At 37.8% G+C, this 23,486-nt stretch overlaps 1 protein-coding gene across 1 annotated transcript; it reads right to left on the bottom strand.

Moving 5' to 3' along the window:
* Positions 1 to 297: 297 nt before the first annotated feature.
* On the bottom strand, positions 298 to 1,833 carry LOC104217427 (two-component response regulator ORR3-like). Its single transcript, XM_009767680.2, has 3 exons — positions 1,477 to 1,833; positions 1,207 to 1,379; positions 298 to 1,083 (listed from the first exon to the last, which is right to left on the bottom strand). The coding sequence occupies exons 1-3, from the start codon at positions 1,583 to 1,585 to the stop codon at positions 802 to 804; spliced, it is 564 nt and encodes a 187-aa protein (XP_009765982.1). The 5' UTR covers positions 1,586 to 1,833; the 3' UTR covers positions 298 to 801.
* Between the last annotated feature and the right edge of the window lie 21,653 nt (positions 1,834 to 23,486).

The following is a 23,486-nucleotide window of genomic DNA, read 5'->3' as shown; positions in this document are numbered from 1 at the left end:
TACAATTTTTTCTACAAAAACTAAAATCATATGTATTTTTAATTTTTTTTATTTTTTTTTGTTATTCTAGCGTGCAATTTAAGAGATATGGAATCGTCTATCTCTATTACCAAATGAAATAAGTCGTTGAAATTGCAAAAAAATCGGATCTACAACAGGTAAACTGAAAATATAATTTGGAAACATGAAAAAGGAATCAGGATGTTTTATAGTGAGCTGAATTTATTTTCGATGGTACAACTAATGAATTTCATTACTACATCTTTTTCCAAGAAAAAAGAAGATGACACATCTTGATTTCTCAAAGCAAAAAGGAAATATGAATTATGTATATCCGCAGGATAAAAATTAGACCCAAATCAGATCTGATTAATTACAATAGCTTCACTGTGAATCTACTTTACAAAATCACTTGGAACTTGGATCACGTCTCTCAACACAAAGAGCTAATCCATTTCCCTTGCCATTTAATCCAGAATTACATATTTTAATCATCTTAAACATTTACAAGTATGTAATCTGGAAAAAAACAATTGTTTCAAATTGTATGGACATTGGCATCTATAGGTCCAGGATGACTTTTAAGGACATCGTTGTGACAAATATGTTCCGAAGTCCATGTCTTGCATTCATTTTCTTGGTATCGAAGTCCAAAATTTTCCCGAGAAAATTCTCCCTCTTTCCTCCTCTCGAACCGTGGCCTTTTTTCTCTTAGATTTTCCTTCCATTTGAAACCTTCCTGTTTCCATTGAAGAGGAAAATCCTTGTTGTTAAAATTATCTCAAGGAATTTGACATCCCTTTACTCACAAATGTTCTGCCAAAAGATGCCACACAAATTGTTGTATTTTCTTGTTTTCTCAGGAGATATGCATTCTACCATAGCCTTTCTTTTGAGACTATTTGGAGTTACTTTCTGTCTTTTCTCCCTCATTAAATGGGGCTTAATTCTATTCATATCTGATTGTTGGACTGGCTTTAGGAAAAATTCTTCAGCTCCTTCTTCCAAACATCTATTAATTCTTGATGGAACATTTTCTGATGACATGATTATTACTGGGATGTCTTTTAAAGACGATGATCCCTGTAAATTTGACAAAATTCTTATTAGTCAACAATTTTATGAAAAAAATTACACAATCTAAACATTTGTATAATAAAAATTCAATAAGGTAAATTTTTTAATTTTTTGTCACAATATACATACCTTAATCTTTCTCAATAGGTCATAACCAGTCATTCCAGGCATGCTATAATCTGTAATAATCAAATTGATTCCAATTTCTCTTACATGAGAATGGTCAATTTCTACTCCTTCATTCTCATCGCTTGACAATCCAAGATACTCTAGAGCCTTACTTCCTGAATCCACAACAGTAACTACAAACATAGAAGAAAAAAAAATTAGAAACCCAGATCCAACAGTTGACATAATTTTTTTTTTTTTTGGGAAAATAAAGATGAAATATCAAAGTACCTTGGTAAGAAGAAGTCTTGAGGAGCCTTTCAATGAGTTTTCTATCAATAATACTATCATCAACAGCTAGAACATGAAACTGATGATCCATTGTTGCAACTTGTGCCATGTCCAATATGATGATTTTTTAATTTGTGAATTGTGTAGATGTGAAGAATTTGGGTTATGTTGGTTGGTGTTTGTGAGGTTATTATATGAAGGGAATGACATGATGATATGGTGTTGATTTCAAGAAGATACGCAAAATATTTGACAGAAGGGAAAGAGAGATACGAATGCAGATATCAGATCAGAATCTCAAGGATTTCCTATGTTGATTTTCTTGACTTTTTCTTGATTTAACAAATCTTTGGACATTGTAAAGAAAGTGACCCTTTCAAATGAGAAAAGGCTAGATTGAGTGGACGGTGGATCCTACCATTTGATTTTGTTTTTAAAACAATCCAAGTAAGAGGTCACATGCACATGGATGTGTCCCGCGGATGAGATAACTCTTCCCTCAATTAGAGATATCAGTTTCGAGTTCTCAGTATAGAAAAATTCTTGATAAGGAGCACTTTCTCCGAACGAGGACCTACGCTGTGTGAATCTAAATATAGTCAGACTTCAATGTGAATATTGGACACCGAATAAAAAATCAAAAAATAATGTCACATGCACTATTCTTCCTTCCTCTTTCTTCTTGGTGTATCTTTTTATTTTAATCTTTAATTTTGACAATATCGACTATAGTTCTTTTTTATTTTGTTTTATATATGAAGTTTCTATGGAAAAGATTACCATTCCCTATTGCAGGACCACACGTTTTATAATCTAATGGCAAGTCAATTTTGAAAAAGAAAATGAATCTTTTTTTCAAATCTTTTGTTTGGCTTTGGTCAATTAGTGAATTTTCTACCATTACTGTTTATCCACACCACCAATAAGTGGTAAACGACATCCCTCTAACAAACATTAGATGGGAGCATGGCAATAAAGGAAGATCTGTACAAATAATAACATCGATATCACGCGGTCCAAAATGAAGCTTACATATGTCCTACATCCTATACAGATTGCCCCTAATTGTGAAACCATGTATATTGCAATAAACATGAACACATGCAAAATTCTGAGTATAACTCAAAGTATTCAAGATAACATTGTTTATCCATAAAACGGTACAATTACATCTATACGTGGTTTATAGACAAATTAATTAATTAAATTCTAAGATAATAGATGAATAGGCAAAAATATAATACTTAACCTTGAAATGAAGATAAAATAGTACTACGAGAACAGGGCTTCAGGGAAAAATAGCAACAATATCAGTAAACAAAAAGATAGAAGTAAATTAAGTTTCGAATAGAGTGTAGCGTATGTTTGCAAGAAAGTTCTACTCCTTACAATGATAATAGAACTCACTATTTATAGCTGCAACTAAGGAACAAGGTCCTAGGATCAAGCCCCTTTTTAATGTCAATTATGAGGGTCATTGAAGAATGTGTAACAACAGGTAGTAAATGCCATATTCCCTGCAACGGGCCGTGTACTTAATGCTATAGGATATTCCCCATTAAATACTACCGGGTGACAGGCATTTACTCCATCTTTATGAGTATCATTCTCTCTGGTAACAGACGGGATCGATGCCTTCTAATTCAACTATCTTCTGTCTTCGGCTCCATGCGTCACTTCCTCATGCGATCATTTAATATAAACATATTTATCATATATAGATAGTCCCCCTGCTTTTCGGTGGTATAACTTTGTGTCATCGAAAAGTTAGTAGAAACATCCTCTTTGGCGGGAAATTCACTAACCCCCTCTGAAAAATTTCTGACGGTTGATTAGACGCACGTCTCTCCGCTTTTAATGCCCTGAACACACGTTATCCCACAATTTAGCATCACTTTTGCCGGTTGTCAAGGTAATTATGACCACGAGTTTAGCCGTCTGCACCTTTACTTATACGCATCAAACTTCTTCATTTATACTTCATAATTGTTCAAACATTCTCAAACTCTCTTCATTCAACTCGTACTTTGTCTTCATCATCTCTTTAACCTTCTTATTAAAAAAAACGTTTCCTTCTTTTCTGGTAAAGAATGGCTTCTTCTTCTAGAAACCCTAGTTCCTCAAAGAACAAAGGTAAAGCCGACGAGGCTGCTCCTCCAACGGTGAACACCATCATCCCCAAAAGTCTTGTCACAACTAAAGACTCCGAAGAGAAATTTTCTTCTGCTAACTCTCGTACATCGACCGTTAGCGTATACCCTTCTTCCATCCGTCCTTCCAGAATTCCTGCTGTGAAGGAAGACTATCATTGACAAGATTTAGACATTATCTCTCCCGACCTGACGGAATGGGTAACCTTACCCAAGAAGGGTTTTAGATATTTTTATAAGTATCCCTTCACTTTGGGGTTGTTCTCTTTGAGTGGAGAGATCGACTCCATCATCGTGGAGTTCTGCAGCTGCTACCAGGTATGCCTGGTACAAGTAAGTCCTTCTGTGTGGAGGATAATCGCTAGTCTTTGGTATCTGTACCAGAAGATGGGAGATGAGCTAACTCTAGCTCGATTGATGAACCTTTATTCCCTCAAGATCTTCTATAAGGGAATGATAAATTTCAGTAAGCGTGGCCACCATGCTCTGCTATCTAGCATGGATGATCACAATGAATGTGGGTGGATAGAACGGTTTGTTGCAGTCGCCGCCAGTGTAATCATTCCGGACATGGCTTCATCCTTTCTGGAACTATGGAACTGCACTCGTAAGTTTCTCGTTTATCTTTTCTTTCATTAAAGAACATCTCATATCATTATTGACCCTTCTTCTTTCTCTTATTTCAAAAACTCGATGTACCACTTAGGGTTGAAGGCTTGGACCAGTGGGTCTAGAAAATCTTGTACGTCACTACACCCGAGACCCCTACGTAGAAAAAATTGGCCCTTAAATATGGGTGGAAGGCCAAAAATCTTGGTAAATTGGACTCATCTCGTCTTTACTTTTTGTGTAAGGAAGTTGATTAACCTTTCTCTTTTGCTGAATTTAGTTCTAACCCAGGGTTCAGTTGTCATACTCGAGAAGGATGTTTTGGCTAGTCCTGCTAATGCAGTGTGTCTGCTGCAGGAAGCTATTACCCGAACAAGTGTCTCCGGGCCTCTTTCTGGTGCAAGTGCTTCTTCTCGGAGTTCCCGGATAGAGAATAAGTAACGAAAAAGAAGGTGTTCCTCCGTGTTTCGGGGAAAAAAATAAAAAGGCAAAGAGTGCCACATCCGAGTCATCTACGGAAGTTGTGGTGATGACTCCCCTACCCGAGTCGGCCATAGACACCGTGGTGATCGATGATGAAGGAGAAGCTAGCGAGGAGAGGGCTTCTCTACAAAGAAGACGCCGACCTTCCTCAACTCAACAGAATGCCCAATCTATTGAGTTAGTTACACCAACTGAGGATGATGCCTCGGCACTCCGAGGGGAGTAAAATATAGTGGAAAATGTTAACTCCCACTTCCGAATCCTAGTCACCGCGCCTGGCACTCTGACAGTTTATTAGATGCACGTCTTTCTGCATTTAATGCCCCGAACACGCGTCATCCCATGATTTAACATTACTTTTGCCGATTGTCAAGGTAATTATGACCACGAGTTTAGCCGCCTACACCTTTATTTATACGCATCAAACTTCTTCATTTGCACTTCAAAATTGTTCAAACTTTCTCAAACTCTCTTCATTCAACTCATACTTTGTCTTCATCATCTATTTAACCTTCTTATTAAGAGAAAAGTTTTTCCTTCTTTTCTGATGAAGAATGGCTTCTTCTTTTAAAAACCCTAGTTCCTCAAAGAACAAAGGTAAAGCCGACAAGGCTGCTCCTCCTACGGTGAACACCATCATCCCCAGAAGTTTTGTCATAACTAAAGACTTCGAAGAGAAATTTTCTTTTGCTAACCATCATATATCGGCCGTTAGCGTATACCTTTCTTCTATACGTTCTTCCAGTATTCCTGCTATGAAGGAAGAGTGTTATTGCGAAGATTTAGACAGTATCGGTCCCGACCTGAAGGAGTGAGTAACCTTACCCAAGAAGGGTTTTACATATTTTTATAAGTATCCCTTCACTTTGGGGTCGTTCTCTTTGAGTGGAGAGATCGACTCCGTCATCGTGGTGTTATGCATCCTCTACCAGGTATGCCTGGTACAAGCAAGTCCTTCTGTGTGGAGGATAATCGCTTATCTTAGGTGTCTGTACCAGGAGACGGGAGATGAGCTAATTATAGCTCGATTGATGAACATTTATTCCCCCAAGATCTTCTGGGGGGAATGATAAATTTCAGCAAGCGTCGCCACCATGCTCTACTATCTAGCATGGATGATGACAATGAATGTGGGTAGATGGAACCGTTTGTTGCAGTCACCACCAGCATAATCATTCCGGACACGACTTCATCCTTTCTGAAACTATGGAACTGCACTCGTAAGTTTCTCGTTTATCTTTTCTTTCATTAAAGATCATCTCATATCATTATTGACCCTTCTTCTTTCACCTATTTTAGAAACTCGATGTACCACCTAGGGTTGAAGACTTGGACCAGTGGGTCTAGAAAATCTTGGACGTTACTACACCCGAGACCCCCACATGGAAAGAACTGGCCCTTAAATACGGGTGGAAAGCCAAAAATCTTGGTAAATTGGACTTATCTCGTCTTTACTTTTCGTGTAAGGAAGTTGATTAACCTTTTGTTTTGCTGAATTTAGTTCTACCCCAAGGTTCAGTATTTATCCCCGAGGAGGATGTTTGACCTTGTCTCTCTTTCGTTATCTTCCACTCTCCTTGTATAGGTTGGGAAAGGGCCGGGTGGATTACCTTTGGGAGCTAAGTCGAAGATCTCGGTGGTCTTGTGAGTGGTTGATAAGCTGTGTGGTGACGAGGCCAATGTGTATTGGAATTTCCTGCTCGTACTCTGTCAAATTTTAATATAGTTTAAGATATCGACCCACAGAGACTGGATAATATATGCTACATATTTGTAATATTTTAACTACTATTTGAGATAATCAAATTGATGAAAAGTGAGTGAAGTTTAAAACTTGTTAATTACTTAAACAAAACAAAATATTTTTGGAAGATTTATAATTTAAAAAGGAGTTGGGAATCATTGAATTCACTTGATAATATTACTATAATAAAATCTCAATTTCTACATATATTTCTCTAAAGAATAATTGCTTATTTCTAATACAATTATATTTTGCTCACTAAGAAATAACCAATTAATAACACTCCTGAGAATTATGTTAATTAATCAACTTAAGACTAGTGACGGTTAAACCGAAATATTTTTCTTGCTTAAATTGTGCTAAAAGAAAGTAAAAACTTCGTGAGAATATTTTTACTAAGGATCAATAATCTTGCCTACAACAATTCCTCCGTGAGAACTAGAACTGAGGCAAGAAAGATTACTAACTTGAAATAATAGTTTACTGAAAAATTACTTTCACACTACTATTTTATTCATCAGTTATTATATATTAATTTTGCTCTGCGAGAATTATAAAATTAATATATGAATAACTTAGAGATAAAATATATAAATGTGATGATAGAGTAATTAAAAACCATCATTTCAGCACAATGTGAAATGTAAATAAAAAGTTTCAAACCAAGAATATATAAAAACTAAGATAGTATTATAAAATATATCAAGCTTCATCAACTATCCCAACAAAAAGAGATTACTCCATTATGGAGTAAGAAAAGCTTAAAAAGATATTTAGAAGACTAGAAATATTTAAAAGACTAAGAAAATATTTTTACTACAAAGAAAGAATACCAAGACTAGTTCTTGTCTTCCAAAGATTTGATGTCTTTATACAAAGAGAGCTTGCTATTTATAGGAAAAGATGAGTAGTTTTTGTCATGTTCCACTTTTGCGAATGTGAAATCCATATATGCAAAGTGACCTTTGTGTATGTAGATTCTATATATGCAACTATGGCACTTGTGCTTCACTTTTAACTTCATGAGTTATTCTTGCAAATGTAGTTCCATGTATGCAAAGTGACCTTTGTGTAGGTAGATTCAATATATGCAAATATGGCACTTGTGCTTCACTCTTGACTTCATGAGTTAGTCTTGCATATGTAGGTTCCATGTGTGCGAATGTGACCTTTGCAAATATAGATTCCACGCATACATCTATGACTCTTTTGCTTCCATTCTTGATTTCGTGACTTAGACTTGCAAATGCAGGTTCCTTGTATGCAAATGTGACCTTTGCATATATAGATTCCACATATGCAACTATACTCCTTTTCATTTCTAATTGCCTCTTTCCGTAAGCCCATATGTATATTCCACATTTACGAATATGACGATGATGTGTGCAACTGTGGCGTTGTTTCATTCTCTTGTCTTTTACATAATTTCTTTTCCCTACAAGAATTGTTAGAAAATATGCGAGGATAGGATATTATAATTCATATTTTATTTTAAAAACTTATTTTTTACACATGAAATTACATGAATAATTTATATCCATCACGTGGCTAGTCCTGCTGATGCAGTGAGGCTGCTGCAGGAGGCTATTACTCAAACAGGTGTCTTCGGGCCTCTTTCTGGTGCAAATGCTTCTTCTCGGAGTTCCAAGCTAGAGAATAAGTAACCAAAAAGAAGGCGTTCCTCCGCGTCCGAGAAAAAAAATAAAAAGACAAAGAGGGCCATATCCGAGTCATCTATGGAAGTTGTGATGATGAGTCCCCCACCCAAGTCGGCCATAGACACTGTGGTGATCGATGATGAAGGAGAAGCCAGCAAGGAGGGGGCTTCTCTACATAGAAGACACCGACCTTCCTCAACTCAACATAATGCTCAATTTGTTGAGTTAGTTACACCAACTGAGGATGATGCCTCGACACTCTGGGGGGAGTATAATATGTTGGAAAACGCTAACTCCCACTTCCGAATCCCAATCGCCGTGCCTGGCACCGTGAGGCTGAGTACCGGGTCCTTGCCGTCTTCGATTGATGAGCAACCAGCAACCGGCACTGCGCTTGCCGCATTTATTTCTCATCCTTCAACACCATAAGCTTCATCTCTTTCTTCACCAACTCCATTTTTGCCACCAGCAACTGCTACATCATTTCCACTTTGTCACACCCCAAATATGAAAAGGCATGGCCGGCACCCGATGCCATACTCGGCCCGAGTGTACCACTCCATAACTGCGAACTTTAGAGGGGTAACCCTCAACTTAGGCCGATGAGTCCATATTCTGAATCATCTTAAAATAATGTCTACAACCAGCAATACCAAACTAAACATCTACATAGGGCTGGTAAAGCCACAATACTGATAAAAAAATGTACAGGACTTGTCTACAAGCCTCTAGGGATAACTGAATTATATCATGGTCGGGACAGGGCCTCGATCTACCCATCAAATTTGTATATATAAAATGGACTCCATGGTATAGACCTGGTATCTCCGAAGAAGTGGAGCTTACCAACCAAGCTAATATTTGACTCTGTCTACTAGGAAGGTCTATCCAGCTGCCTATCAGGACCTGTAGGCATGAAATAAAGTGTCCTCAGCAAAAGGGACGTCAGTATAAAATAATGTACGAAGTATGTTAGGAAACAGAATAACTGAAAGTTGAAACTAAACTGATAATATAATAACTAAAAGTACCTGGGAGTCAAATATAATTGAAGATATGCTTACCTGCTGATACTGACTCATCTCTCTCAATATAGTAAGTAAATTGGTTGACCGGTCCTATAAGGCTCGGTATGTGTGACTGCTTTGCCATAGTAGGCTCGCTCATAGGCATTCGACCATACACTAGGCTCTGTATCTCGGCCATTCTAGGATATCTCATAGGCGCTCGACCATAATAGGCTCAGTATATAACTTACCATCTGATTAGAGGTTTCCCAATAGGGGCCTGCCCCCCGATTATAGCTCGGTGGTGGTGAAAATACTGTAATATTGTATATATATAAACTCTCTGCTCTCTTGGATGAAAGAAGACAATACTAAACTGAATATAAAGTCCCAATAAGGGAGAATACTGTAACTTATAAGATTAGGACAATGTATATAAATTCAGGAATATGAACTTTTCTTTATATCTCGTTATCAAACACATGTAGTTACTGGATCATGCCAAAATGAAACAAAGGTTTAGCCTTAACATACCTTAACTCCGTTGAGTCCTTAATACCTCCCAAGCAATTCTTCAAACAACTCAACTCAATGTACCATAACATAAGGAGATTCAAAATTAGTACTGAGTAAAGGCTAAGTCCGCAACTTAAACTAGTAGCTCGTTTACGTAAATTTGGGCAGCATCTCCACTGTAATAAGGCCTCCTCTAATATCATATACCAGCAACAACAAGAACACAACAATAACAACATGTATGCACCATTTTCCAACCTTATCTCCATCACAATATACCACAATGGCTCACACACCCTAATCACTTCATACATAAAACGACAACCAAAGTAGTATCAAACAACCTAAAAAAATATAACGATGAATGTCCAGCCCACCATTCCATAATTATGTGGTGTTTCTCTACACCTTTTCTCCTCCAAAACTCCATAAAACATCAACACAAGATTCCAACACGAGTGGACTACAAAATAGTCCACTAAAACTGAAATAAATTGAACTCACGGCTTTCGATCACCATCCCGTGAGTTTTAACTGTCACACCTCCTTTTTCTACCCGAAAGGGGGTATAAGAGAATTTTTTCCAATTAAAGTGACAATAACCAAAACGGAATTATTTATCAAATTCAGAGTCGCTACTTGGGATAATTTATGGTGTCCCAAGTCACCGGTTTAAAATCCCGAATCGAGGAAAGTTTTGACTCTATTTTACAGTCCGCGAAACACAAAAATTCGGGTAAGGAATTCTATTAATCCGGGAGAAGGTGTTAGGCATTCCCGGGTTCCGTGGTTTTAGCACGGTCTCTCAACTATTAATAATTGGCCTAATTATCTAATTTAACACATATTTTAAACCTACGTGTATTTCGAACTGCTTTTAATATTTATAGAATTATTTTTTGAAACAAATCACGATTTTCGTACACTTGTCGTTTTAGTACGCATTGCAAATCACGATTGTCATAACTAAAGACTTCGAAGAGAAATTTTCTTTTGCTAACCATCATATATCAGCCGTTAGCGTATACCTTTCTTCCATACATTCTTCCAGTATTCCTGCTATGAAGGAAGAGTGTTATTGCGAAGATTTAGACAGTATCGGTCCCGACCTGAAGGAGTGAGTAACCTTACCCAAGAAGGGTTTTACATATTTTTATAAGTATCCCTTCACTTTGGGGTCGTTCTCTTTGAGTGGAGAGATCGACTCCGTCATCGTGGTGTTCTGCATCCTCTACCAGGTATGCCTGGTACAAGCAAGTCCTTCTGTGTGGAGGATAATCGCTTATCTTAGGTGTCTGTACCAGGAGACGGGAGATGAGCTAATTATAGCTCGATTGATGAACATTTATTCCCCCAAGATTTTCTGCGGGGGAATGATAAATTTCAGCAAGCGTAGCCACCATGCTCTACTATCTAGCATGGATGATGACAATGAATGTGGGTGGATGGAACCGTTTGTTGCAGTCGCCACCAGCATAATCATTCCGGACACGACTTCATCCTTTCTGAAACTATGGAACTGCACTCGTAAGTTTCTCGTTTATCTTTTCTTTCATTAAAGATCATCTCATATCATTATTGACCCTTCTTCTTTCACCTATTTTAGAAACTCGATGTACCACCTAGGGTTGAAGACTTGGACTAGTGGGTCTAGAAAATCTTGGACGTTACTACACCTGAGACCCCCACGTGGAAAGAACTGGCCCTTAAATACGGGTGGAAAGCCAAAAATCTTGGTAAATTGGACTCATCTCGTCTTTACTTTTCGTGTAAGGAAGTTGATTAACCTTTTGTTTTGCTGAATTTAGTTCTACCCCAAGGTTCAGTATTTATCCCCGAGGAGGATGTTTGACCTTGTCTCTCTTTCGTTATCTTCCACTCTCCTTGTATAGGTTGGGAAAGGGCCGGGTGGATTACCTTTGGGAGCTAAGTCGAAGATCTCGGTGGTCTTGTGAGTGGTTGATAAGCTGCGTGGTGACGAGGCCAATGTGTATTGGAATTTCCTGCTCGTACTCTGTCAAATTTTAATATAGTTTAAGATATCGACCCACAGAGACTGGATAATATATGCTACATATTTGTAATATTTTAACTACTATTTGAGATAATCAAATTGATGAAAAGTGAGTGAAGTTTAAAACTTGTTAATTACTTAAACAAAACAAAATATTTTTGGAAGATTTATAATTTAAAAGGAGTTGGGAATCATTGAATTCACTTGATAATATTACTATAATAAAATCTCAATTTCTACATATATTTCTCTAAAGAATAATTGCTTATTTCTAATACAATTATATTTTGCTCACTAAGAAATAACCAATTAATAACACTCCTGAGAATTATGTTAATTAATCAACTTAAGACTAGTGACGCTTAAACCGAAATATTTTTCTTGCTTAAATTGTGCTAAAAGAAAGTAAAAACTTCGTGAGAATATTTTTACTAAGGATCAATAATCTTGCCTACAACAATTCCTCAGTGAGAACTAGAACTGAGGCAAGAAAGATTACTGACTTGAAATAATAGTTTACTGAAAAATTACTTTCACACTACTATTTTATTCATCAGTTATTATATATTAATTTTGCTCTGCGAGAATTATAAAATTAATATATGAATAACTTAGAGATAAAATATATAAATGTGATGATAGAGTAATTAAAACCCATCATTTCAGCACAATGTGAAATGTAAATAAAAAGTTTCAAGCCAAGAATATATAAAAACTAAGATAGTATTATAAAATATATCAAGCTTCATCAACTATTCCAACAAAAAGAGATTACTCCATTATGGAGTAAGAAAATCTTAAAAAGATATTTAGAAGACTAGAAATATTTAAAAGACTAAGAAAATATTTTTACTACAAAGAAAGAATACCAAGACTAGTTCTTGTCTTCCAAAGATTTGATGTCTTTATACAAAGAGAGCTTGCTATTTATACGAAAAGATGAGTAGTTTTTGTCATGTTCCACTTTTGCGAATGTGAAATCCATATATGCAAAGTGACCTTTGTGTATGTAGATTCTATATATGTAACTATGGCACTTGTGCTTCACTTTTAACTTCATGAGTTAGTCTTGCAAATGTAGTTCCATGTATGTAGAGTGACCTTTGTGTAGGTAGATTCAATATATGCAAATATGGCACTTGTGCTTCACTCTTGACTTCATGAGTTAGTCTTGCATATGTAGGTTCCATGTGTGCGAATGTGACCTTTGCAAATATAGATTCCACGCATACATCTATGACTCTTTTGCTTCCATTCTTGATTTCGTGACTTAGACTTGCAAATGCAGGTTCCTTGTATGCAAATGTGACCTTTGCATATATAGATTCCACATATGCAATTATACTCCTTTTCATTTCTAATTGCCTCTTTCCGTAAGCCCATATGTATATTCCACATTTACGAATATGACGATGATGTGTGCAACTGTGGCGTTGTTTCATTCTCTTGTCTTTTACATAATTTCTTTTCCCTACAAGAATTGTTAGAAAATATGCGAGGATAGGATATTATAATTCATATTTTATTTTAAAAACTTATTTTTTACACATGAAATTACATGAATAATTTATATCCATCACGTGGCTCGTCCTGCTGATGCAGTAAGGCTGCTGCAGGAAGCTATTACTCAAACAGGTGTCTTCGGGCCTCTTTCTGGTGCAAATGCTTCTTCTCGGAGTTCCAAGCTAGAGAATAAGTAACCAAAAAGAAGGCGTTCCTCCACGTCCGAGAAAAAAAATAAAAAGACAAAGAGGGCCATATCCGAGTCATCTATGGAAGTTGTGATGATGAGTCCCCCACCCGAGTCGTCCATAGACACTGTGGTGATCGATGATGAAGGAGAAGCCAGCAAGGAGGGAGCTTCTCTACATAGAAGACACCGACCTTCCTCAACTCAACAGAATGCTCAATTTGTTGAGTTAGTTACACCAACTGAGGATGATGCCTCGACACTCTGGGGGGAGTATAATATGTTGGAAAACGCTAACTCCCACTTCCGAATCCCAATCGCCGTGCCTGGCACCGTGAGGCTGAGTACCGGGTCCTTGCCGTCTTCGATTGATGAGCAACCAGCAACCGGCACTGCGCTTGCCGCATTTATTTCTCATCCTTCAACACCATAAGCTTCATCTCTTTCTTCACCAACTCCATTTTTGCCACCAGCAACTGCTACATCATTTCCACTTTGTCACACCCCAAATATGAAAAGGCATGGCCAGCACCCGATGCCATACTCGGCCCGAGTGTACCACTCCATAACTGTGAACTTTAGAGGGGTAACCCTCAACTTAGGCCGATGAGTCCATATTCTGAATCATCTTAAAATAATGTCTACAACCAGCAATACCAAACTAAACATCTACATAGGGCTGGTAAAGCCACAATACTGATATAAAAATGTACAGGACTTGTCTACAAGCCTCTAGGGATAACTGAATTATATCATGGTCGGGACAGGGCCTCGATCTACCCATCAAATTTGTATATATAAAATGGACTCCATGGTATAGACCTGGTATCTCCGAAGAAGTGGAGCTTACCAACCAAGCTAATATTTGACTCTGTCTACTAGGAAGGTCTATCCAGCTGCCTATCAGGACCTGTAGGCATGAAATAAAGTGTCCTCAGCAAAAGGGACGTCAGTATAAAATAATGTACGAAGTATGTTAGGAAACAGAATAACTGAAAGTTGAAACTAAACTGATAATATAATAACTAAAAGTACCTGGGAGTCAAATATAATTGAAGATATGCTTACCTGCTAATACTGACTCATCTCTCTCAATATAGTAAGTAAATTGGTTGACCGGTCCTATAAGGCTCGGTATGTGTGACTGCTTTGCCATAGTAGGCTCGCTCATAGGCATTCGACCATACACTAGGCTCTGTATCTCGGCCATTCTAGGATATCTCATAGGCGCTCGACCATAATAGGCTTATATAACTTACCATCTGATTAGAGGTTTCCCAATAGGGGCCTGCCCCCCGATTATAGCTCGGTGGTGGTGAAAATACTGTAATATTGTATATATATAAACTCTCTGCTCTCTTGGATGAAAGAAGACAATACTAAACTGAATATAAAGTCCCAATAAGTGAGAATACTGTAACTTATGAGATTAGGACAATGTATATAAATTCAGGAATATGAACTTTTCTTTATATCTCGCTATCAAACACATGTAGTTACTGGATCATGCCCAAATGAAACAAAGGTTTAGCCTTAACATACCTTAACTCCGTTGAGTCCTTAATGCCTCCCAAGCAATTCTTCAAACAACTCAACTCAATGTACCATAACATAAGGAGATTCAAAATTAGTGCTGAGTAAAGGCTAAGTTCGCAACTTAAACTAGTAGCTCGTTTACGTAAATTTGGGCAGCATCTCCACTGTAATAAGGCCCTCCTCTAATATCATATACCGGCAACAACAAGAACACAACAATAACAACATGTATGCACCATTTTCAAACCTTATCTCCATCACAATATACCACAATGGCTCACACACCCTAATCATTTCATACATAAAACGACAACCAAAGTAGTATCAAACAACCTAAAAAAATATAACGATGAACGTCCAGCCCACCATTCCATAATTATGTGGTGTTTCTCCACACCTTTTCTCCTCCAAAACTCCATAAAACATCAACACAAGATGCCAACACGAGTGGACTACAAAATAGTCCACTAAAACTGAAATAAATTGAACTCACGGCTTTCGATCACCGTCCCGTGAGTTCTAACTGTCACACCTCCTTTTTCTACCCGAAAGGGGGTATAAGAGATGTTTTTCCAATTAAAGTGACAATAACCAAAACGGAATTATTTATCAAATTCAGAGTCGCTACTTGGGATAATTTATGGTGTCCCAAGTCACCGATTTAAAATCCCGAATCGAGGAAAGTTTTGACTCTATTTTACAGTCCGCGAAACACAAAAATTCGGGTAAGGAATTCTGTTAATCCGGGAGAAGGTGTTAGGCATTCCCGGGTTCCGTGGTTTTAGTACGGTCTCTCAACTATTAATAATTGGCCTAATTATCTAATTTAACACATATTTTAAACCTACGTGTATTTTTAAATTTCGAACTGCTTTTAATATTTATAGAATTATTTTTTGAAACAAATCACGATTGTCGTACACTTGTCATTTTAGTACGCATTGCAAACCATGTCACATAAAATGTACCCGCAATTTACAACATATTTGTTTTATTATTAGAAATTATGGTCGGGTCACACTAAATGCACACCCAGGTGTAGTCAGCCTAAACATGCTACTAACGGACCAATTAATAAAGCATTAACAGAAGCAATGAGATAGTTGAAGTCTGAACTACATATCATTTAAGTAATATCCCCCACCCAAGAACGTATCTTGTGTAGAATGCCAATTTCATACTAAAATCAATGATCCTTGCCTGAGCTTTTAACTTTTAGCAACTTAAAATGTATTCTCAATAAAAGAGATGCAAAACTAAATGATAAGTTAATCCTTATTCATGAAACAGAGACAATTTCAATCACAAATACTAAAAGTAATAGGCAATCGAGCAAAGATCTCACATGACATCGAGAGAAGCAAATCGGGGAATTGAAATGCAAATAGAGTTAGAGGGGGACCTCAATGTAGAGCCAAAATTCCTTTTCTGTTGTGATTAAAATATCCTCCACAAACAACCAAGGTTGATCCAAGATTTAAAAAAAAACAAATATTTCACCGGGAACAATGAATCCAAAACAGGAACCATGACTGGCGATGCCGAACGGAACACCTATCGAACTCGACTTTCACCAAAACGATGTCAACCACGCCTTACACTATGTACTAAATTAGCAGTTTGCTGAGAAAATTTGGATCTGGATTCCACGAGTATTGCGTCCAAAGCCTTCAAGATTCAAGGAAAGATGAATTGAAGATATGTCAATAAGAAAGGGTCGTTGTGGTGTGAATGCATAAACAAGTTTTGCTTGCCATCGACCGGCGACGACTGGAGAAGATATGACGATCAGAGAAAGACGTGGAGGGTGGCCGAATTTCTATTGAGATTGTCGGAGATGAGCGACCGTTGGCTTTTCTGTGTGTGTGTGTGTGTTTCGACGGGTTTTGATGGAAAAGGTTGGGGTGCCGCTAGGAGGTCAGTTTCCTTCGATGGCTGCTTCTTGTGTTTGAGAGTTTGGAGTGGTTGGCGCTGTTTTTGGTTGATCAGAAGCAGGGGTCATTGGTTTTCGGCAAGTTGTGGTGAAGAAGAAGGTAGCCGGCGACAGATTTGGTCTTGGCCAGTGAGGGTGATGGCTGGAAGGTTGTTCTAAGGTTAGGGATCATTTTTGTTCTCTAGGGTTTTTGCCAGGTTGTGTCCAAGTAAGAAGAAGGGTCTTAGGGTTTCAAATCCTAAAAAAATCGCTGAAGTTTTTTTTTGTGTGTAATCTAGATTTTTTTAATGTCTAGGCTAAAATGTGTGTTAGGGTGTATAAGAAGAAGGGGAAGTGGGTCTTATGGTTTAGGTTTTAAAATTGGTCCATCTCTTTGGACCTCTTTAATTAAGACCAAACAAAATTAGCCTCAAATTTTATACTCTTTTTTCTAAAATAAGACTAAAAATACTACACCATTTACTAATTAATTCTACTTAAATAAAATAACTATTAAAATAAAGATAGCTGTTAAAACAAACCTATTTTTGTAATTTTCATTTTTGTGACAAAATAAATAAAGGAGTCAAAACTAGTTGAAATATCGATATTAGGCCTAAACTAAATATTTAAATGCCAAAATATATAAAATCTTAGGGAGGGTAAAAAATTACATATCTACAGCTGCCTCTCTTTGACTGGAAATGCGAAGACTTTTCAGACAAAGAATGACGAGACTGGTTTTTTGACCCGAGTCGTATTTAGAGAGACCAAAAACTAAGAAAAATGAGAATGTGACCGAGCCCTGGTATCTGAGTTGCCTACATATCCTTGGCTATAAAGGAATCAGGCCACGTGTCGTTCAAAAGTGAATAAAGGGATGGAGTATACCGAGGTAGAGAGTAGATTGAGGTGCCGTCGAGGTTCCGGCATGCGGTTCCTACCATTATATCAAAATAAAAGGGAAAATTACAGCAAATATAAAAGAAAAATACAAGATCCTATCTGCTTCTTGTCTTGAATCTCCACTTGATCCCTCAACATGAAACTGAAAATTCACCTCGTTCTTCAGGCGAGCATTCTGCTGACTTGAATTTGAAGAAAACTAGAAGTTGACCCTGTTCTTCAGCCGGGCATCCTGCTGCTTGCACTTGAAATAAACTTGAACTTGGAGTAGACTTGAGCTTGAAAACCTAGTTCCTTAGGCGGCTCGTGCTACTTCTGATTTGAATTAAAATTGCCCCTATTCTCCAGGCGGGATCTTGCTGTCTTTGACTTGAATCTTGAAAACTGGAAGTTGTCCCTGTTCTTCAGTCGGGCAACCTGCTGCTTGGACTTGAAATAAACTTGTACTTGGAGTAGACTTGAGCTTGAAAATCTTGTTCCTTAGGTGGCTCGTGCTACTTCTGATTTGAATCAAAATTGCCCCTATTCTCTAGGCGGGATCCTACTGTCTTTGACTTGAATCTTGAAAACTAAAAATTGACCCTGTTCTTCAGGCGGGCTCATGATGCCTCTGACTCAAACTTGAAAACTGAAAGTTAATCTTGCTCTTCAGGCAGGATCCTCTAGCTTGATTTTGACTTGAACTTGAAAACTAAAAGTTGACCCTATTCTTCAGGCGGGCGTCTGATGTCTCTCTGACTTGAAATTGTAAACTGAACGTTGACTCTGTTCTTCAAGCGGGATTCTCTTGATGCTTCTCTAACTTGAAATTGAAAACTGAACATATTCTTCAGGCGGGCTCCTGATGCCTCTCTGACTTGAATTTGTAAAGTGAAAGTTGACCATATTCTTCAGGTGGGCTCCTGACGGTTCTCTAACTTGCACTTGAAACTAATTTTTGAAATATTAACCCTAGTTCTCCAGGTGGGATCCTCCTGCTTGATCTCGAACAAAATTGAAAGTTGACCTCATTCTTTAGGCGGGTTCCTGGTGCTTCTTTGACTTGGACCTAAATCGATTTTTGAAATGTTGCCCCTCGTTCTCCAGGTGGGTGCCTGCAATCAAAAACAACAAAACAAACAAATTTTCTGCCCCAGTGCGACGACCCGGCCAGTCATCTTGAGAATTAACGCCCCGATCCCCTATTAACTATTTTCCCCAAGTTTATTTCTACTATTTTGATTTGCCGGAATATTCGATTTTGAGTTTCGGAGAGTTTTGGGACACTTAGTCCCTAAATGAGAGTTTAAGTGTTGGAAAGTTGATCGTAGTCGGAATAGTGTGAAGACGACCTTGGAATGGAAATCTGATGGTTCCGTTAGCTCCGTTGGGTGATTTCGAGCTTAGGGGTGTGTTCGGATGGTGTTTTGGAGGTCCGTAGCTAATTTAGGCTTGAAATGCCAAAGTTCATTTTTTTGAAGTTTCCGGTAGTGAGATTTTGATCCGAGGGTCGGAATGGAATTCCAGAAGTTGGAGTAGCTCCATAGTGTTGAATGTGAAGTGTGTGCAAAATTTCAGGTCATTCGGACGAGGGTCGATAGACTTTTTGATCGAAAGCGTATTTTGAGAATTTTGGAGTTCTTAGGCTTCAATCCATGGTTAATTCGAGGTTTCAATGTTGTTTTAGGTGTTTTAAGGATTGGTACAAGTTTGGATAGTGGTTTGTGACTTGTTGGTGCCTTTGGTTGAGGTCTCAGAGGCCTCGGGATGGATTCAGATGGTTGACGGAAAGATTTTGGAGTTAAAGTTGCAGCTTCAGCTGCTGGTTCTGTCATAACCACACCTGTGGTTTGGGTCCCGTAGGTGCGGGACCGTAGAAGCGGAATTGAGGGAGGTCAGCTGTTTCCGCAGATGCGGGAGAACTACCGCAGAAGCGATACCGCATCTGCGAGTTGGAGACCGCAGGTGCGGAAGTCAACCTTTAAGTGAAAAGTCATAGGTGCGACCTTGTCTCCGCAGAAGCGGGACCGCAGATGCGGTCCCAAGGCCGCAAATGTAGAAATCGCTGGGCCGAACATATAAATTCTTGCCTTCACGAAATTTTGCCATTTTTCATCTTTTTTAAAACGGGAAGAAGTTTGGGGAGCACTTTTCAAGAGGGATTTTCAGAGGAGTTCATTGAGGTAAGGTCTTTGATCCCTAAACTCGTTATTGGAATGATTTTTATCAATTTAATCATGAAAAATTACGAAAAATAAGTGGTAATTAGGGGGGTTAGGGTTTGTCTAATTGGAGACATTTGAGTGATGATTTGAGGGATAAATTAAGGTCCGATTTTGGTACTTTTGATATGACTGAACTCCTGAGAGTGCGAGGTTTCTGGAAATATAAATTTTGCCTGATTCCTAGACGTGGGCCCGAGGGGCATTTTGGTCATTTTACCTAATTTCGCGTATTAGCTTAGAATTTAATTGTAAATTAGTTACTTGAAGTGTTATTTAGATTATGCAATTGAATTGAATAGATTTGGGCCATTTGGAGTCGAGTACTCATGGCAACAACGTGGTTTCAGGTTGATTTTGAGTCGGTTCGAGGTAAGTGGTTTGTCTAACCTTGTGTGGGGGACCTTCCCCTTAGGATTGGTATATTTGGTAATTGAAATGGCTTGTACGTGAGGTGACGAGTGCGTACTTGTATTAATTGTTGGAAATCCAATTTTTCTTTAAGTAATTACTAATAATGTTTCCTTTCCTGTTTTTATTACTTGCACTATTAAGCCTGTTGTGAGCTCAAGAAAGCATGTCTAAGTGATTTAATTACTTTATTTGCTCAACCTGCCTTACCTGAATTCTGTGCAGCATGCTAGGCTAGAATCACTTGTTGCCTTAATATGAAGTTTGCCATTTCTGTATGTTTTCATATTGCGGTTGTGTATTTATTTTGGGACTATGGATGTGGGATTCTGGTAGCTCCCCCTTGTCTGTTTATTTTGGGATTCCGATAGATCCCCTACACAGTTATATAGAACTATGGGAATGCACCCGGTAGATTCTCCCAGAACTGGGTATTTACATTTTGGGACTACGAAACGGAATTCCGGTAGATCCCCGACGCATTATGAGTTAGACTACGGGATGACACCCGGGAGATCCACTGGACATTTACATTTGGGGGATACAGGACGGTATCCTGATAGATCCCCGGTTGTTATCTCTGTGTTGAGCTGTGTTCCCTCGGTGAGTATTTTTGCCTCGGTTCTAGTTGTTGTTGCTCTTTCTATTCTATGTTATTTCTTACTGTTGCACTTAATTATATTGTCTTGTTCTACACTATTATACTTTGTATTTTATTTGACCTCAGTAGGGCCCTGATTTTCCTCGTCACTATTGGACCGACGTTAGGCTTGGCACTTATTGAGTACCGCTATGGTGTACTCATGCCCCTTATGTGCATGTTTTTCATGTGCAGATCCAGGTACTTTCACTCTGTCTTATCATCCTTGAGGCGAGGCGCTTCTGTAGAGACTTCGAGGTATATCTGCCGCGTTCGCAGACCCAGGAGTCCCTTTCTATCTTTCTGTAATAGTATAGCCCTTCAATACTTCCCTTTTGTTAGACATTTATGGAGTTAGAGCTTCGTATGTATCTCTTAGCGTGTGATTCATGGGTTTCCGGGTCTTGGAAGTATGTATTGGTTTGAGAGTTAAATATTGTGTATGCCGAGCGGCACTTTTAAATACTGTTTTTGCATTCTTCATTCTGTTTTAACTTGTTTTTATTCCGCACTTGGTTTATCTTCCGGAATTTAGGCTTACCTAGTCGTAGAGGACTAGGTGTCGTCACGATGGTTCATGGAGGGCGAACCGGGGTCGTGACACCCAGTTTGCACTAGAAAAATTTGTGAGTTGTTAGCGAAACTGTAAATTGCTTATGATATTGATGAAGGATGCAATAATGAGGATAAAACTAAAAAATCGGCTAGGATGTGCATCTCCTGTTACATAGAGCTTAAGGAAAACTACAAGTTAAGCTTGACTAAACTAAAAATTGCCCCTATTCTTCAGGCAGGACCCTGAACTCAAGAAAAACTTAGAGATTGAAAACTTACGGAAACTAACAATTGACCATATTCTCCAGGTGGGACCCCTGAACTTTAAGAGAAACTAAATATTGAAATCTTAAGGAAACTAACAACTGACCTTATTCTCCAGGTGGGACCCCTGAACTTCAAGGAAAACTAAATATTGAAATCTTAAGGAAACTAAAAACTGACCTTATTCTCCAGGTGGGACCCCTGAACTTCAAGAGAAACTAAATATTAAAATCTTAAGGAAACTAACAACTGACTCTATTCTCTAGGTGGGACCCCTGAACTTCAAGGAAAACTAAAGACTAACCACTTAAGAAGATTAAAAATGATCCTATTCTCCAGGCGGGGCTCCTGAACTTAAGGAAAGCTAAAGATTAACAACTTAAAAAAAAACTAAAATTGACCCTATTCTCCAGGCGGGACCGCTGAACTTAAGGAAAACTAAGACTAACAACTTAATGGAACTAAAAATTGACCCTATTCTCCAGGAGGGATCCCTGAACTCAAGGAAAACTAAAGACTAACCACTTAAGAAAATTAAAAGTGACTCTATTCTCCAGGCGGGACCCCTGAACTTAAGGAATGCTAAAGATTAATAATTTAAGGAAACTAAAACTAACCTTATTCTACAAGCGAGACCCCTGAACTTAAGGAAAACTAAAAACTCTTCTGACTAGGGAGAATGCCTAGGAGGTAATGGTCATCTCAACTAGGGGAATGCCTAGCAAGTAAAAACCTTCTCAAACAACCTTTTTGCTGACCAGATTTGGGCACTGCACTTGAAAAATTCAAACTTCCAAGCTTTGATTTGGACATAGTCTTCGTCTCTATTTCAAACAAAGAAAACTTGTGAGTTTAAACATGGTGGTTGGTTTGTGGCCTTGACTTTAAGGGCGATTGCTCCTTCACTTGGCATGATAACTTTGATTTCAACTTGAAAGACCTTGCTTGTTTATTGACTAACCACTTTTTCTGTCACCCTTATCACAGAAAATACCTCAGATCCATTCAAACCCAATATCCTCTATTTGTTGCATTGCACTCATGAATTGACATATACCAAACCTTTGTATTTCACATGAATCCCAAAGCACGTCAAGTGCCACCCACTCAGTGTGCATACTACTCTTTCCTGAATTATGCCACTTTGATGTACTAGCCAGACTCCGGGGTGTGCAACTGGAAAGCTAGTAGCAAATTTTGAAGTCATTTCTCACTTGTTTTGATAAAGCTGTAAGCACGTGATTTTTGCCCTATATGAGAATTACTCCCAAAAATTCAAAAAAATAAAGTAATTTTTCTTGGTGTGCAATTTTGTGATGTTTTGTGATATTTTGAATAATTATTTGTATTTGTCTGTGCGTGTTTATTTGATAAATTAATAAAAAATACAAAAATATGTCGCATTTTGCATGTAGGATTTAATTCTATAGTTGTTAGTAATTAAATTTGTTTTACAAAAATTTAAAAATTACAAAAATAAGCATCGTTTGCATTTTTAGCATTTAATGTCCAAATATACAATTTTATGCTTAATTAATACTTAATTGTGCGTTAATTGTTATTGGGAGTTAATTTGCGCTTTTATAACTTAATTTAATTCTTAATAATAGTTTAAGTATTTTTATAATTTAGTTTTAGAGAAATAAAAGAAGAAAAGAAAGCAAAAATATAAAGAAAGTCGGAATTAGGCCTCTTCTTCAATTTCAAGCCACAA

This window comes from Nicotiana sylvestris, chromosome 2, assembly GCF_000393655.2.
Source record: "Nicotiana sylvestris chromosome 2, ASM39365v2, whole genome shotgun sequence".
Classification (NCBI taxonomy): Eukaryota; Viridiplantae; Streptophyta; class Magnoliopsida; order Solanales; family Solanaceae; genus Nicotiana; species Nicotiana sylvestris.
The sequence above is the reverse complement of the archived record's forward strand: the minus strand, read 5'-3'. Positions and strand labels throughout refer to the sequence as shown.

Bases quoted from the DNA above. Each gene is read 5' to 3' on its own strand.
- LOC104217427 (XM_009767680.2), bottom strand. From the start codon at position 1,585: ATGGCACAAGTTGCAACAATGGATCATCAGTTTCATGTTCTAGCTGTT. The intron at 1,380-1,476 runs GTACTTTGATAT...CTATGTTTGTAG, and splicing joins CAAGACTTCTTCTTACCAAG to TTACTGTTGTGGATTCAGGA. The intron at 1,084-1,206 runs GTATGTATATTG...TCAAATTTACAG, and splicing joins ACCTATTGAGAAAGATTAAG to GGATCATCGTCTTTAAAAGA.